The following is a 16,839-nucleotide window of genomic DNA, read 5'->3' as shown; positions in this document are numbered from 1 at the left end:
TGGTGGGAAGGGAGGAGTTGTGAGGTCAGTCTAGGATCTATGCTTTCAGGACCTGTTCACGTTCTGAATTCTTGAATTAGAAGCTCCTCCCTAAGTGAGGAAGTTCTGACAACCATCCTGTCTGTTGGTCAAGCCATTCTGAATGAAGACGCAAACTATAAACAGTTGGCAACGTGGGTTTAAAACTGTTCGGTAGAAGCAGCACCTCCAGATGACCGATTCACCGTCTGTTCCAGCTGCTTGTCATAAATAACCTGCCACTAGGCTGCCTCTCTCTGGGATGCTTTACTAAATAATAGCATCAAAGACTAAACCAAAGTACAAATTAGTCAAAAGACAAAATTCTTTCACGAGTCTCACGCAGAGTGGACCAAAGGCAAAAACATAACACTGCTGTTCATTTAGAAGCTAAATGCTCCAATGGAATCGCTTCCCTCTATGACTGACAGCTGAGGGGCGGAACATAGTGGGTCAGGTCTCATTCAGGGAAACGCACGCCCCACAGAGTGGAAGGCAAGGAAAAATAAGTCAATCATATTAAAAACTTACTTATAAAAGTCTTCATAGAACCGTCCCTCGTGGTCCTGCTGAACGGAGGATCGGTGACTCTCAGGAAATTTATCTGTAACCAACACAACAGGTCAGGCCAAGATACAAATCACATTGTGTGAAAGCAGGAGGATGGGGTCACAGAGAGGGGCTGAAGTAGCCAAAGCCGTGAACAACCACACAATACGCTGCTGGTTCAACAGTTCTGCCTTCCAGTGAGAAGAACCCAGTTCAATATTTGTCCCATTGAAGTGGCCAACATTAACGGCAGGGCGGTGCAGATCATCAGAATGGGTTTTGTGCACTAAACATCTCACCAAACAGTGGAAAGAAGGGAGTGGTTGAGAGTTAAGGTTTGAAGAGCTGAACCCCAGAGTTTGTTATCCAGCTCATGTTTATCAGATGATTTGGACTTGGGTAAAGGGAATAGAATGTTGGAATTTACTCTGGAGATGGAAATAGGTTTGAACAAACAGAGAAAAGCATAAAAGATCTTAGGTCAGGTTGGCAGAATCGGTAGGAAGGTGGCAAAATAACTTGATGTGGATCAGCAGGTCATGTAATATTCTTGGAGGGAAAACGTGGAGATACCAAAGAACGTGAATGACAGAACAATCCCAAGAAAATATAAGCGTGGGATGTGAATGACTCAGTTCCATGAGCAGAGGTGGAGGATGCCAGTGACGAGCTGGTGACAAGGTTATACATGGTAATGTCAAGGCCAGAGAACCATGTGCAGCGTGGGCTTTCGTTAAAGAAAAAGTCATTAAAGACAGAGAGCAAATACATGAAGCCACAGATTTTTTTCCTGAAGAAAGATCCTTTAAATGACCCATAATTAGAGCAAAATTGATTACAGAATTAGGCTTTACATGGGACCAGTAATTTTATAGAAATGAAAGCAAGTTAACTTTGGACTTGAGTCAGTGCTAGATTTCTCTGCAGCTAATGTCCAAAATCACAAATTATAAGCAGCAGCAAAATTAGTGTGAATTCCTGGGCTAAACTGGTTTTATAGAGTCCAACGGCAAGAGCATACTGAGATTGGATTTGGCATAGCTGTGGAAAAGGACAAAGATAAAATAGGAGTTGAAGTTCCAAACTGGGGTGAGGCCAATTCCACTCGACCGAGGAGCGATGCAGCGGAAGTGAACTTTAACCAGCTCCCTGATGGTAAATCAGTCTCAAAGCCACTGGAGGCATTCAAGGATCTTCAGGGTAAAGATGTCCCACAAAGGGTGGGACTGTCAATTTAGAGCACCCTGGATGACAAGATGGAGAGAGAGTGGAATCAAACTAGAAAGGGAAGCTTAATACAGCAGAAAGCCTGGGAGGGAATAGAAAAAAGTGTGGGGGTGAAATTAAAGGGGAAAGTAGCAGAGCGAAGAGAGGGCACCAGAGTTCATAATGAGCAAGGGGAAAACTGAGGAAAGAGGAGGGACTATTAGGAACGAGAAAGGTCTCTGCATAGGCAAAGGGTGTGGGTGAATATTTTACAGCTGTCTTCATGAAAGTGGGGGACGATACTGATATTGTAGTCAAGCAGAAGGTGTGTGAACACAGAGATAAACATAGTTAAAGTAGAATTATTAAGGGGTTTAGAATGTTTGAAAGTGGATAAACCACCAGGCCCAGATGGAATGCATCTCAGGCTGCTAAAACTTGTGAAGTCTCTGACCATCATTTATTAATCATCCCAACAAATAAGGGAGAACCTTAGAGTGTATGTTCTTAAGAAGCAGCAGGACAGATCAAAAAGGTCATTAACGAAAGATTTACTTTTATTAACCAAGGTTTTGGTTATGAGCAGGGAGGTTATGCTAGAACTGTGTACAATGAGTTAGACCCAAGTTTGAATACTGCATACAGTTCTGGTCACCAAATCACAGGAAAGATATAATTGTACTAGAGATTTACAAAGATGTTGCAAGGAATGAAAAACGGTGGGCAAGAGGAAAGATCGGATTGCAAACGAGGTTGGGGAGGAGACTTAATTGAGGTGCATTAAATTGTGAGCTGTCTACATAGATTATTGCAAATTGGTTTCTTATTGTCACATGTACCAAGGTACAGTAAAAAAAAAACCTGTTTTGCACGCCATCCATACAGATCATATAATCAAATCAGTACATTGATGTAGTACAAGGGAAAACAATAAGAGAGTGCAGAATAAAGTGTTACAGTTAAAGTGCAGTGCAGGCAGACAATAAGGTGCAAGGTCATAACGAGGTAGATTGTGAGGTCAGGAGTCCACCTTATCATATTAGGGGACAGTTCAATAGTCTTATAACAACAGGATAGAAGCTGTCTTTGAGCCTGGTGATATGCGCTTTCAGGCTTTTGTATCTTCTGCCCAACGGAGCAACATATTTCTCTTAGCTGAGTGGTTAAAAAGAAACAAAGATTAGAGGGGAGAAGGAGAAAAGTGTTTTCTCCCACAGAGTGGTTGGCAGTCTTGAATGCCCTGCCTGAAAAAGGGGGATAGAGACAGAAAGCCTCGACGCATCTAAGAAATGCATGGATGAGTACTTGAAGTGCTGTAACCTGCTGAGCTACAGATCTTGTCCTGGAAGGTGGGATTTACTGGAGAAGCACTTTTCCAACTGAATAGACATGACGGGCTGAATGGCCTCCATTTTCATTTTCTAAGATTCCTACTGAGGTGATCATCAGCCCCACCTGGACAAGGCCGCAGATTAGAGGACAAACTCACCTGCTGACTTGGTATCGTAGAAAGTTCTAGAAAACAAAACCACTGTCACTTCATGGCTACAATTCTTCTCCTAAAATTAAAGGACAGTGAAAAATTAAATTACAATCAATCTTATTTGGTGACAGAAATTTGTATTGCAATATTATGTTTATTTTCCTTTCCATTAGTAATAGATCAAAATTAAGTGTTTTTAGCCAAAGGACAGAAGAAATACAATGAAAATTTGTTTTTATATTTATTCAGTTTTTGAGATCTGGACGTAGTGATAAGACCTAATTACTCCTGAGAAAGCGGTGGTGAACTGCTTTCTTAAACTGCTGTCCGTCTGCTGAAGGTGCTCCCTCAGTGCTGTTGGGGAGAAAGTTCCAGAACTTAGACTCATCGATGATGAAGAACTGGCAATATATTTCCAAGTTTGGGTGGGGTGCAACTTGGAAAAGAACCTATTGTCGGAGCAACCGAGCCAATCAACTGCAGTGTGTTTTATAGATGGTACACACTGTGTGCTGGTGGTGGAGGGGCTGAATGTTTAGTGTGGTGGATAAGCTTTGTGAGTGTTGTCGGAGCATCACTTATCCAGGCAAGTGGAGAGTATTGTGATTTGTAGATGGTGGAAAGGCAGCGGGATGTCAGGGGACGAGAATTCTCAACCTGACCTGCTTTTGTAGTTAGTACAAGGTGAGCCCAGGATGTCGATGGCAAGGAACCCAGCGATAACAATGGCACTGACTAACAAGGGTAGGGGGTTAGTCTGTCTTTTGCTGAAAATCTTGGAAATGTTACTTGCCATTTACTAGCTCATGCCTGAACGTTGACTAGGTCTTGCTGCATGTAGGCACAGAACTACTTCATTTGCTGATGGGTTACAAACGGAATTGAATATTGTGTGGTCATCAGCAAATATTCCTACTTCAGACGTCATTGATGATGACCACACAAGGTTATTGACGAAGCAGCCGAGGATGGCTGGGTCCATGACTCTGCTCTGAGGAACTCCTGCAGTGGTGTCCTGGGATGATTGATCAACAACCACAATCATCTTCCTTCGTGCGAGATGCAACTCCAACCACTGGAGTATTTTACCCTCGATGCCCATGTTTTACCTTCAGTTTTACCAGGGCTCCTTCACGTCATAGATTGTAAACACTGCCTTGACATCAGGGGCTGTCACTCTCAACTGATGAAGTCAGCTCTTTGGTCCCTGTTTGGACCAAGGATGTGACAAGGTCTGGAGCCAAATGATCCTGACAAACCCCAAACTGGGCATCAGAGCAGGTTATTGACCACCAAGCGTTCCTCCTTCTCGCTTTGCTTATGACAGCTTGCACCACTCTGTCACTGATCGAGAGCAGACAGACTGGATGGTGATTGGACTGGATTTGTCCTGCATCTTTGTGAATGGGGCATATCTGGGTAACTGTCCACATTGTTGAGTGGATGTCCGTGTTGTAACTGTTCTGGAACAGCTAGTTCTGGAGCACAAGTCTTCAGTTCTACAGCTGGGATGTTCTCTGGTCCCATGACCTGTACTGCATTCAGTGCTCTCAGCCATTTCTTGATATCATGTGGATTGAATCAAATTGGCAGTAGATTGGATTGTGTGATGACATGAATCTCGGCAAGAAGCCACGGTGGAGCATCCACTCCCCACTTCTGGTCTAACATGACTGCAAGTATCTTAGCCTTGTCTTTAGCACCCACATCCTGTGTCCCACCATTACTGAGGAGGCGCTCTTGAAGCCTTACTCTTCTCTTCGCTGTTTAGTTGCCTGGGACCATTCACAACTATGGTACAGGGCTGCAGAGCTTTGACCTGATCTGGTTGCAAGACCACTCTGCTCAATCTATTACACGCTGCATTTGTTGTTTAGCACAAGGTCCTGCTTTGCAACTTCACCAGGATGACATCTCAGTTTTAGCTCTATCTGTTGCTCCCCACCCCCCCCCCGCTACATTCTTCAATGAACCAGGGTCGATCCCCTGACTCGTTAGTAATAGTAGAGCATGAGAGATGGCAAACATTACACGACGAGGTTACAGACTGTGGTGGTGCACATTAGTGCTGCAGCTGATGGTCCACAGCACCTCACGGGTGCTCACTTTTGAGCCGCCAGATCTGCTGAGTCTATCCCGTTTAGCATGCTTGTTCCACACAACTCAATGGAAAGCGTCCGCAGTGTGAAGACAGGTTTCTCTACACAAGGACTATGCAGTGGTCACCACCAATAATGTTCTTATGGATAGATGCATCTGCCACAGATAGGTTGGCGAACCAAGGTCAAGTATTCCTGTGTTGGTTCGCCCACTACCCACCCCAGATGCAGGCTGGCGTGTCCTTCTGCACTTGGACACAAGTAGTTGGACCAACCCTCTCTTGATGATGGAGCTGAAGTCCCCCACCCAGTGAAGATTCTGTGCCCTTGCTCTTTCAGTGCTTCTTCCAAGTGTTGGAAGTCTATGGTAGGGATTAAACAAATCATAAATGCCACATTGTCAGCTGTAGTCCATTACTGCATTGAAGCCAATATACTACTTTCCAAACTGAACCAGTCTTGCACAATCTGTTGCCGCACTCCCGTCTTTCCCTATTTTATTTACCTTCCACTTGGCAAAGAGGTCAGCAAGGAAACCATTTACAGCCTTCTCAAAGTACAAGTCACCTAAAAGAAGAGAAAACCAACAAAATGGTTAAGAAAGCAAAATGTTGGTATAAACATCTGCAACCCACTCGCTGCGTTTCTCCAGTCAGATCGAGAAGTGCAAAGTTCACCAAGCCCAAGTGAGCTTTCCTTTAAATTAGTCAGTGCCCTATTAGCGTTACTGTTGAAATAGCAATCCAACTCTTGCCCCATTTATTCAGGGACCAGAGGAACACTTCAACAAAGAGGAAATACCACATTACCCAAGTTGAAAACTACAAGAACACGATATATTCCCAGAATTATTTGTCGACTTGAAAAGCATTAGGTTAACTCAGTGTTCTAAATATTTCATTTTCCATGGAACGAGGAAGAGACTGCAGCACCATGCCTTTTCACATCGCGGCAAGTCTTCCCATTTGCACAACACACAAGGATGACAGGACAAATTGCTCAAGCGGAGGAAATCACGAAGGAGTCATGGCTTAGAGACACCACACTAACAAAGGAAACTTTTTATAACAACTGCGCTTTTCAAGAACAGGAGGTCAAAATAGAAGCAATAGATCATAGGATCATGAATTTTAAACAATTGCATTCATCTTCAATTTTCAGTTTCCTGGTTAGGGGTTCCTCTTTCAACTGACCTTACCAGGGCTGTCAGCAAGATTAAAGCACAATGCTACATATATAACATGCTCATATCATGTCCAAGTAAGCTATGAAAATTGGATCAATGAGTATTTCCATGTGAAATAGAAGCAGTGTAGTCCACTTAACCCCTCAATCTGCTCCTCCATTCATGAAGCTTTTGGCTGATATTTCACCTCAGTGCCACATATAGACGTACGGGTTAGGAAGTTGTGGGCAAGCTATGTTGGCACTGGAAGCGTGGCGACACTTGCGGGCTGACCCCAGAACACTCTACGCAAAGAGATGCATTTCACTGAGTGTTTCGATGTACATGTGACTAATAAAGATATCTTATCCTCCACCAATGACTATTCCGATAGTCACTAAAAATCTCCCTCTCAAATAGTCTCAGCAACTGAGCCTCTGCACTTCTCTTGGGTGGAGAATTCCAAAGATTCACTTACTTCTGGGTGAAGATATTTCCCATCTGAATGGTCGACCCCTTATGTATTTCACAACCCTTGGCCTACTTATTACTTTGAAGCAAAATTCACCACACTGCAAGTGCAGTCAGAGAACACGAGTGACTTCAGCCTTTACTGAACCACTATTATTGTGCTAACAAATCATTAAACAAAAATCGTAAACTGTTTCTCCATAGATGCTGCCGAGCATTTCTTTCCCAACTTTAGTGCACATTTTTCTCACCATAAATGTCGAAGTCCCACATCTCACAGCTCATTTGGACGAAAATGTAGACCATGGCAGAGGTAGATCGGAACACCACCTTTAAAATGGATGCCAATAATGTTACAATTGTAATTTAAGCATTTTCCCACAAACACAATCTCCTCAGACTAGCCCTTTCCCCAATCTAACGCATGGATTTTGCAGGGAAATGTTGGTGATACTGCCAGAATTTGCTGACATTACCCCACATAGGTAACACTAAATGCAGCAAGTCCACACATGCAGTCTGGGAGCCGGTGTCGGCAGTTCACCTGGCCCATTTTGGGTACTGGCCATTCCAGCCCAGTCAGAGTGTGCCTTAACGGGCTGTGGCTTTCATTGACTTATTGCATGTCCAAGGCATGCTTAGACCACCTCACGTTACAGAAGATTCAGTCATCATGCAGAGTTCACTCCCAAGGATTTCTCCCAGCAGTTTCCAGTTCTCACTGGGTGGATCACGAAAGCCAAAATTTGTTTCAGAAGTTAACAGTGCATGTTGTTGATCCCAAAGATCAGGGCCAATGTTCACCCTCTTTACATTTCTCGGATACGATTCCTCACCTCCTGCATCAGACAGCTTCTAAAACTTAGCATTATCTCTGATCCTTCCCAAATGTTCTGCCCACTAAAATCTCCCTTCGGTTTGATTGGAAGTTCTGTACTCTGGACCACTCCTCCCAAACGTCAACACTCAATTCCCCCAAGCTACTTTACACACCATTAGCAACAACAGCACCCGGTAACACATCCCACACCAAACCAAATGTGGAAGGACTTGGGGAGGCAAAGTACACTTCAAATCCATCTCTGCAACATCACCTGCTGCAATCTTCCCATAAAAGGCATGCAACCTTAAAAAAAATAAGACTTCTAAAACATCAACCTCTTGGGACAGCAGGTGAAGGCACCATACACGGCAATAACGTTGTACACAGATCGATTGTCTCCGGGTTTAGACCAGCTGACCTGCAACTGGTTTCCCTATGCTCTTTAAGGTAAGAGACCCAATGCCCTTACTTGCTCACCCCTATAGATAAGGCTAATCCCAAAGCAACATGATTGATTCTTAATTGCCTTTTACACAGCCCAGCAAGCCAGCCACTTGTATCGAACATCTCTGAGCAATACAAGGCAGCAGCCCCACATTGGATTAAAATTTTCACAGCCTGATCCCAGTAGTGATGAATGAGGTGGCAGGAGCTTCCACAACCCAGTCCCAAGTTCACCGGAAAGATAATGCACCATGGTCACAGATAAATTCTTACCCTGGTGTCTTCACTTATGTATCCACATGTGACCTTTTCACCTTTGACCCAAAGTTCACTTGCTTGTGCCCTAGGGGAGAAAAATATTCACGGTGTTAGCCAGTGATATTTGCATTATACCAACCGTTGAAAAATTCTCAACAAGTACACAGGAAACAGCGTGTGGTTTCTGCCAGGATGCAGATAAAGGTACACAGGGTTCTGTGCTTTCTCAAACATAATCCTAGAAATCCACCACTCTCCGTGGGCCCATTCGCAGATAAAGTTCTCATCACAGAATTCAGTGGAGAAGGCCATTCATCCCACTGTGCTGGTGCCAGATCTTTGAAAGCACCACCCAGTAAAACCCTCCTTCTTGGCTCTTCCCCCTGCAATTCCCAACCCCCAGTATTCCTTCAATTCCATTTTGGAAGGGATTATTGGAGGGCACACGTGCAGAGTTTCCTGGCATTTACACTGGTAATCCCACCGACGGCTCCTCTGCCAGGTTACACCTCGCACAGGAACAGAGAGCCCATTCCGTGGGACAGAGAATGGCTGCAAGGGTTTAAATATTCCTTGCATTTTTTCTGCATTTTGTTTGCTCATTCTTAAGAATCCAAAACATGTAATCATATATTTAATAGATTTTGAATATTTGTTAACTGAGCCATTTTTTCACTAACAGTTTTAAGAGCTGGTCCAGCCGAGGGGGCGTGGCCCAGCTGCCAATCTTCTTCTTTGGGGAGGGCTTGCTCGTACGACGGCAAGGCCCTACACTGAGTAGGCTGCAGCCAGCTCCCCAGAGGAAGCCCACGTCTGGGGACGGCTCCAGGTTGGAGCAGTTCTCTGGGCAGCTGAGCTTGAAGTCTCAGGCCAATCATTTGGTTCACAAATAAAATCCTTTCAATCTCCCAGTTCCTCTAAAAATTTGCACCCAACTACTGATACAGCTTTGTTTTACTTATGCTATGAAAAGCCTTCACGATCTTCAATCTCTCCATCACCTGCTCTTCTATCAGAGCAAGCCCAGCTTCTGCATGAACTGAAGGCCTTCATCCTTGACTTCGGTTGAGGTAACCTGAACTGCAGCAAAAAAAAACAAACTGCTGGAGGATCTCAGCAGTTCAGGCAGCTTCTGTGGAGGGAAGTGGACAGTCGACGTTTCAGGTCGAGACCCTTCATCTGACTAACAGAGGGGAGATAGCCAGTATGAAGATAAGATCTCTTTATTAGCAACATGTACGTCGAAACACACAGTGAAATGCATCTTTTGCGTAGAGTGTTCTGGGGGCAGCCTGCAAGTGTCGCCACGCTTCCGGCGCCAACATAGCACGCCCACAACTTCCTAACCCGTACGTCTTTGGAATGTGGGAGGAAACCGGAGCACCCGGAGGAAACCCACGCAGACACGGGGAGAACGTACAAACTCCCCACAGACAGTGGCCGGAATTGAACCCGGGTCGCTGGCGCTGTAATAGTGTCACGCTGCTACACTACCGTGCCTATAGTCCGGGTTAGGAGAATCCGAGTTAGGAAGGGGTGATTGGCAGATGGAGCCAGGTGGGGGAGGGAAGGGCGGAGATAGCGACAGAGGCTGGGAGGTGATAGGTAGGAGGCAACAAAGGGCTGCACATGGTGGGATCTGATAGGAGAGGGAGGTGGAGCACAGAACCAAATAAGGGAGGTGGGGTGGGCAGATGGGAACAGTGGGGGCAGGGAACCCAATGGGAGGAGTGCGTCATTGATGGCAGGTGGAGTAGATGGCTGAGGGGAAAGAAACCGGATCATCGGGGGCTGGGGGTGAGAGGATGTGTGTGGGAGGAACTACGCCCTGCACAGAGCCTTGAGGACGTAATATACCAGCTGAAGCTTCACCAGCGATTTCAAAGAGGCCACGGTTTCCTTGATCGGCGTCCCTCTTCCTTAACCCCTTTGACAGTGTTACCATGAGTCAGTAGCGAGGAGATGCAGCAGGGCTGGTGAGCACCATGACCACCTCCCCTCATTGCTCAAAGCTGCACCAGGACATTAGTCTTTCTTTGTCGGGGGTGAGACGTGCAGGAAAGGAAGGGTAAAAACTTATGGAGCAAAACTGCAGAACTGTATGGATAGCATTACACACAAAAACTCCAAGCAAAATAATCATACATACAAATGGAAGAGATGATGCAAGTAGAACTTCAAATCTGACCTTATTCCTGCAAATTCCACTTTCTGTGTAATGTAAGCACAGGTGTTAACCTAGAAGGAATGGACAAGATTTTCAAAGAGCAGTCACAATTGTTCCACTTCAGAAGCAATTACCTCATGTTAACTCTTAAGTTTATCACAAACATCTACACATTTGCCTGCTTCCAATCCACTCAGAATATCACTGCAGTGCGCACACTGCTGTGTGGGTGAACAACAGCAACTACATCCCAACACAGAAGATATTGCTGTATTGGTCCCACACCCAGAGCCTCAGGAATTCACCCGAGGAACATCACTTTGGCTAATTTACAATCCCAGCTGGAAGCCTCTCACTGTTGTGCTTCCAAACTAACAGCACAATCCAATGAACTAAAATCACCAGTATACACAGAGTGAATGATCACAGGTTTCTTACAGGCTACAGTGTTGGTGGTGAGTCACTGAAACAGGACGATAACTGTTTGAAGAAGTGGCCATGGGAGATCCCCTTCCAATTCACCCTTCCTTTTTGAACATGGGACATCCAGCAAAGAGTCCTATGTACAACCACTCCGTCACTACCAACTCCAACAGATCCGCAGAGAGCTTCACCCTCCAAACCATCTGAGGACATGGAAGCAGAGCTCAGTGAAGCAGAGAGCTCAGCAGAACGAAGATGAAGCCCGGCAGCAAGCCTGCACACAGCCACACCCTGGAAAACTGGAATCTCTCCCCCAAAGAGTTGCTGAAGCTGGGGAATCAATTGAAGATTCCAGAGCCCAATTGGAAGTTGTTCCATTAGATGTGGACACTGAAGATTATAGGACCAAAGAGGGTAAAATGTACAAATCAACAGGAGTGAACTGAATGACAGATCAGGTTCGAGGGGCTGAACATACGTCCTCCTCACGTCTCTGTGAAGTTGAGTGTTTGGAACAGGTTGACAGAGCAAGTGCAATAGTGCGACAAAATGGGCGTTCGCTCTGCTCCATTCTACTTGCAAGTCGCTGATCAAATTCCCAACAACCTACCAGGTTTTTCTTCAGCCGCCACATGTCACTGCGCCCAATGTACTGGTCCTTGAAGGTCAACTCCACCAAATCAAGGGTGACATCCTGTTAAATATTCAGACAGAAAGCACAGGGAAATATTAACAGAAAGGGCAAATACAAAAATAAAACACCTTATAAAGGTTCAGTTAATTACATCAGTGTGGGAACACTGTGCAACAGACGGAGGTAATCAATCCCACAACCTAGAGGTAAGATCAAAGCTCTGCAGTCCTGCCACATCTGGTGTGAATGGTTTGGATAATGAAACAGCAGGCAGGAGGTAGTGGCTGCAGTAACATCAATATACTCCACGACAGAGGGCCAAACATCCGAGTGCCAAAGGTAAGACTGAAAACTGCAGTCACTTTCAGCCAAAAGCACAGAGCGATAATCCATCTCAGCTTCCCTTCTATGATGATCCCCATCACAGAAGCCAGTCTCCAGTCAATTTGATTCATTCCATAAGATTTTAAGAATTGGCTGACAGCACAGGGCATGCCAATGCTATGAGACCAGACCACATCCCAGCTGCTGTACTGAGGAACAAGCTGAAATTCTGACCAAGCTGTTCCAGTAAGTTAAAACACTGGCATCCACTCATAAGCAAGGAAAATTGTCCAGGTTTGACTGTTCTCAGATCTAATCTGGCTAATTACCATCCAATCAGTCTATAGTCAATGATCAGCAAAGTTATGAAGCTGTCATCAACTGTGCCATCAAGTGGCATTTACTCATCAACAACCTGCTCACTGATCCTAGTTTGGATTCTGCCAGGAACACTCCACTCCACCCCTCATTACAGCCTTGGTCCCAACATGGAGCAAAGAGCTACGTTCCGGGGATGACGCAAGTGACTGCCCATGACATCGAAGCAGCAGTTGACCAAATGTGTCAAGGAGCCCTGGTAAAACCCAATCATCTTCCGGTGCTTCAGTAGAAGGATTGTTCAATCACCAGTGAACATTCCTCCTAATGAAACAATGTTCAATTCCATTCACAATTCCTCAGCTAATGCAGAAATACCCAAACAACCTTCAGTTATGGGCCAGTACCTGACAAATAACATTCATGTCATAGGAACTCCAGGCACTGACCATCAATGTCATCTACCTTTGACAATTAACAGCATTGCATTATGGAATCTAAGAATCCGAAATCTAACTAGACAGGCCACAATGACGGCAGTTAAAAGAGTCGACCAGAAGTTTGATTTCCAATGGTAAATAACTTGCCTTGTAATTCCCCATTATTTACAATGGTACAAGTATGGGTTATATAAAACATAGAAAACCTACAGCACAGTTCAGGCCCTTTGGCCCACAAAGCTGTGTCGAACATGTCCCTAGCTTAGATATTACTAGGCTTACCCATAGCCCTCTATTTTTCTCAGCTCCATGTACCTATCCAAAAGACCCTATTGTATCCGCCTCCACCACCGTTGCCGGCAGCCCATTCCATGCACTCACCACTCTCGGAGTAAAAAACTTACCCCTGACATCTCCTCTATACCTACTCCCCAGCACCTTAAACCTATGTCCTTCTGTGGCCACCATTTCAGCCCTGGGGAAAAAGCCTCTGACTATCTACACAATCAATGCCTCTCATCATCTTATATACCTCTATCAGGATCCCCTCCCCCCCCCCCCACACCTCCGTCAATCCAAGGAGAAAAGGCCCAGTTCCCTCAACCTATTTTCATAAGACATGCTCCCCAATCCAGGCAGTATCCTTGTAAATCTCCTCTGCATCTTTTCTATGGCTTCCACATCCTTCCTGTAGTGAGGCGACCAGAACTGAGCACAGTACTCCAAGTGGGGTCTGACCAGGGTCCTATATAGCTGCAACATTACCTCTCAGCTCCTAAGTTCAATCCCACAATTGACGAAGGACAATACACCATATGCCTTCCTAACCACAGAGTCAACCTATGCAGTTACTTTGAGCGTCCTATGGACTTGGACCTCAAGATGCCTCTGATCCTCCACACTGCCAAGAGTCTTACCATTAATACTATACTCTGCCATCATATTTGACCTACCAAAATGAACCACTTCACACTTATCTGGGTTGAACTCCATCTGCCACTTCTCAGCCCAGTTTTGCGTCCTATTATGTCCCACTGTAACCTCTGACAGCCCTCCACACTATCCACAACACCTCCAGCCTTTGTGTCATCCGCAAACTTACTAACCCATCCCTCCACTTCCTCATCTGGGTCGTTTATATAAAAAAAAATCACAAATAGTAAGGGTCCCAGAACAGATCCCTGAGGTACACCACTGGTCACCGACCTCCATGCAGAATATGACCCTTCAACAACAGTATAAAGGAATACTCCCCACTTGCCTGGCTAAGTGTGGTTCCACCACACTCAGCAAGCTTGACCAATCTAATACAAAGGAGCCTGCTTGATTAGCATGGCACCTACCACCTTAAACATTCATCCCTTCCACACCAGCACACTGCGACCACAGCTTCTTCCAGCCACAAAAAATACCTGCCCCCAAACCAGCAACCTCAGTCACCCAGAACAAGCATGTGGGAATGGAGTCACCCGCAGATTCCCCTACAAGTCAGTCACTCAGATCCTGACTTGGAAATAAATCTCTGTCCCTTCATCACTGGTTCAACTTCTCAAGGACATAACTTCACAAAAGACAAAAATAAGCCGTTTAACACCATCTTCAACGGCAATTAAACATGGTGTCCTTGCTCGTGGTATCCCCATCCCAAAAACTAAAAATACTGGGTTACAGCAGGAGCCGAAGCAAGTCTATCTCAAGGGACTGCATCAAAAGATGTCTTAAAGGGAATAGTGACTGAATTATAAAATGGAAGGCAAGACAGTCAAGTTGGAGAAAGGTCCATTCTTGTTAGGAACTGGTTAAAGTGAAACGGTGAAAATTGAACTGTACAGAGCAAGAGCTAAAACTCAGGTGGGTCTCTATTGGTTCCAAAGCAAACACAGATCATCCACTTAAAAGCTTGATTTCATCAACTCTTACTCATGTAACTGGATTTGTGTGGGTGTACCGAACGTTCTCGTAGCTAATGGATTACACTTGGGACAAGTGTGCTCTAGCATGGAATCCAGCAGGGAGAACGAAGTTCTGCAGATTTCCCCAAACACAGGAAATTAACCCACGGAAAAAAAGGTTGCGGACAGAAGTATAACTACAACTTCCGTCCATTATTTAGTTGATTTCACTTTTATTGTTTCCTGTTTTACATCTTAATTTAAATTGAAAATGTAGCTGTACTTTTAATGTTACATATTTTCACTATTTTCAAATATTTATGAATGTCAGGATCATTCAATCTCCTTGACAATTTCAAGGGCAGGGCAGGGCTTGACTCAACTCGTTCTCAAAGCATTTCTGCCAGTTTCCACTGGAAAGGTCCTCTGATGCTCAGCTGGTGGCAGGTTCCAGCTTCCAGTAGGAAGATAGGATCCACACTCACTTCAGGAGAGCGCAGTATTCCAGAGGGAAGACAGAATCCATTGCACACTCTTGGGAAAAGCTGGAATCGGGGGCTGACGGTCAGCAACGTGGGTGGCTCATCTGTTCCAGCCCAAGGTGTTTTACCTCCCAGTGTTCATGCCGTTGGCTTCATGTTGATTTTGGGAGCATGAGGGACAAGTGATTGTTGCCTTGATCACCTTTCACTGACAGCACCATCTTCAAAAGCAAAAGTGATGCAAGGTACAATTCTACCACTGCAATCAGCAGCTCTCAATGCGAGCTCCATGGATAGTTGGTGTTTACTCCAAGTACAGTCACTCTTTCCCAGTGAAACACTTTGGGCAGGCATGAGCAGAAGGCATATCTGATTTACTGAGGCCTCTGCAAGAGAGGCTGAACCCAACACTCACTGCACTGCTCAGCTTAATCACAAACAGGGAGAAATTGTACATTTCTCCCCATCTCCGAGCATACATAGCAGGAATTCTGGAGAAGTGGCATAAAGGATTGCTTAAGGATCCTAGAAGCACAATATCAAGCCCCCAGGGATAGGGGTAGAGTTGGAGGAATTAAGGACGGCACAGTTGTGCAGCTAGTATAGATGCTGTCCACAGCTCCAGTGACCCAGGTTCAATCTGTGTGGAGTTTGCACATTTTCCCTGTCACCTGGTGGGTTTCCCCCAGGTGCTCCAGTTTCCTACCACATCCCAAAGGAGTGCAGGTAGGCAAGTTAATCAACCACTGTGTACTGTGCATAGGTGACTTATAGAACTGGGGGAATTGATGGGAATTTGAGAGAGAATAGGTTACAAGGAACGAAGCAGGGAATGGGACTATTGGGAATATTCCGAGAGTCAGCATAGACTTGATTGGTCGCATGGCTTCCTTCTACATTGTAGGAAAAATAAGAAAATATGAAAAATCAAACATGACCCTTACCTTGGGATCCACAATGTTCACATAGACATCCTGGTAAGCTCGGAGTTTAAATACCTGGGCAACAATCTGGTCCACACTGATAGTTTCTGAAGGAAAGAACAAAGGCAAAACGTACAATTAATTTAAATTTAGTTTTACAATTAACAGTAATTAAGTTTAATCTGCCCAAAAAATAGATTTCTGTTTCTCTGACGAACATTGATCAGAAATGACTACCTCAACAACATTTGATGGGAGGATAGGTTTGTATTCAAAATATATCATTCAGTAGCACTGTCCCAAACTACTCCTCACGAGCTAACCTTCTGCATTTAGGCACTGGAATAAGATCAGAGGTAGGAGGGCAAATCAAACCCAATGTCAGGGAGGGAAAAGAAAAGAGCAACAAAAGAGCCTTTTCTGGAAAGGCTGGATTTAGGGAAAGACAAAATACCTCAGGGCAAAAGAAGCAAAGTAATTAATTCAAAATAATTTAGGAGTAACAACCGGGGAGCTGACTGCAGCCTGGTAACATCGCAAGCTAAGTAAACAAGGATATGAAATGTTATTTTTGAAGGACGGGCAACGTGAGAATGAGTGCAAGATTTATAAAATGGCATCATGATAGCAGGAAGGGATCAGCGAGTGGAATCAGCAGGGAAAAAAAGAATCAGTCTGGGCACAACTATGCAACAAGGAAGGATCTAAAACACCAGCTCT

General features: G+C 44.9%; 1 protein-coding gene across 6 annotated transcripts in view; it reads right to left on the bottom strand.

Annotated features, from left to right (window-relative positions):
• The window catches only part of depdc5 (DEP domain containing 5, GATOR1 subcomplex subunit), a 119,722-nt gene that overhangs the window by 93,344 nt on the left and 9,539 nt on the right, over window positions 1-16,839 (bottom strand). For all 6 annotated transcript variants that reach the window (XM_052032028.1, XM_052032033.1, XM_052032029.1 and 3 more), the window contains exons 4-11: window positions 16,141-16,226; window positions 11,717-11,800; window positions 10,705-10,754; window positions 8,532-8,601; window positions 7,243-7,321; window positions 5,861-5,922; window positions 3,263-3,332; window positions 550-622 (exon numbers count right to left, since the gene is read on the bottom strand). In XM_052032028.1, coding sequence (XP_051887988.1) covers window positions 550-622; window positions 3,263-3,332; window positions 5,861-5,922; window positions 7,243-7,321; window positions 8,532-8,601; window positions 10,705-10,754; window positions 11,717-11,800; window positions 16,141-16,226 — 574 coding nt within the window. The remainder of the gene's footprint in view (window positions 1-549; window positions 623-3,262; window positions 3,333-5,860; window positions 5,923-7,242; window positions 7,322-8,531; window positions 8,602-10,704; window positions 10,755-11,716; window positions 11,801-16,140; window positions 16,227-16,839) is intronic.

Source organism: Pristis pectinata, chromosome 17 (genome assembly GCF_009764475.1).
Source record: "Pristis pectinata isolate sPriPec2 chromosome 17, sPriPec2.1.pri, whole genome shotgun sequence".
NCBI classification, from domain to species: Eukaryota; Metazoa; Chordata; class Chondrichthyes; order Rhinopristiformes; family Pristidae; genus Pristis; species Pristis pectinata.
Note: the sequence above shows the minus strand (reverse complement) of the source record. Positions and strands in the feature narration are given on the sequence as shown.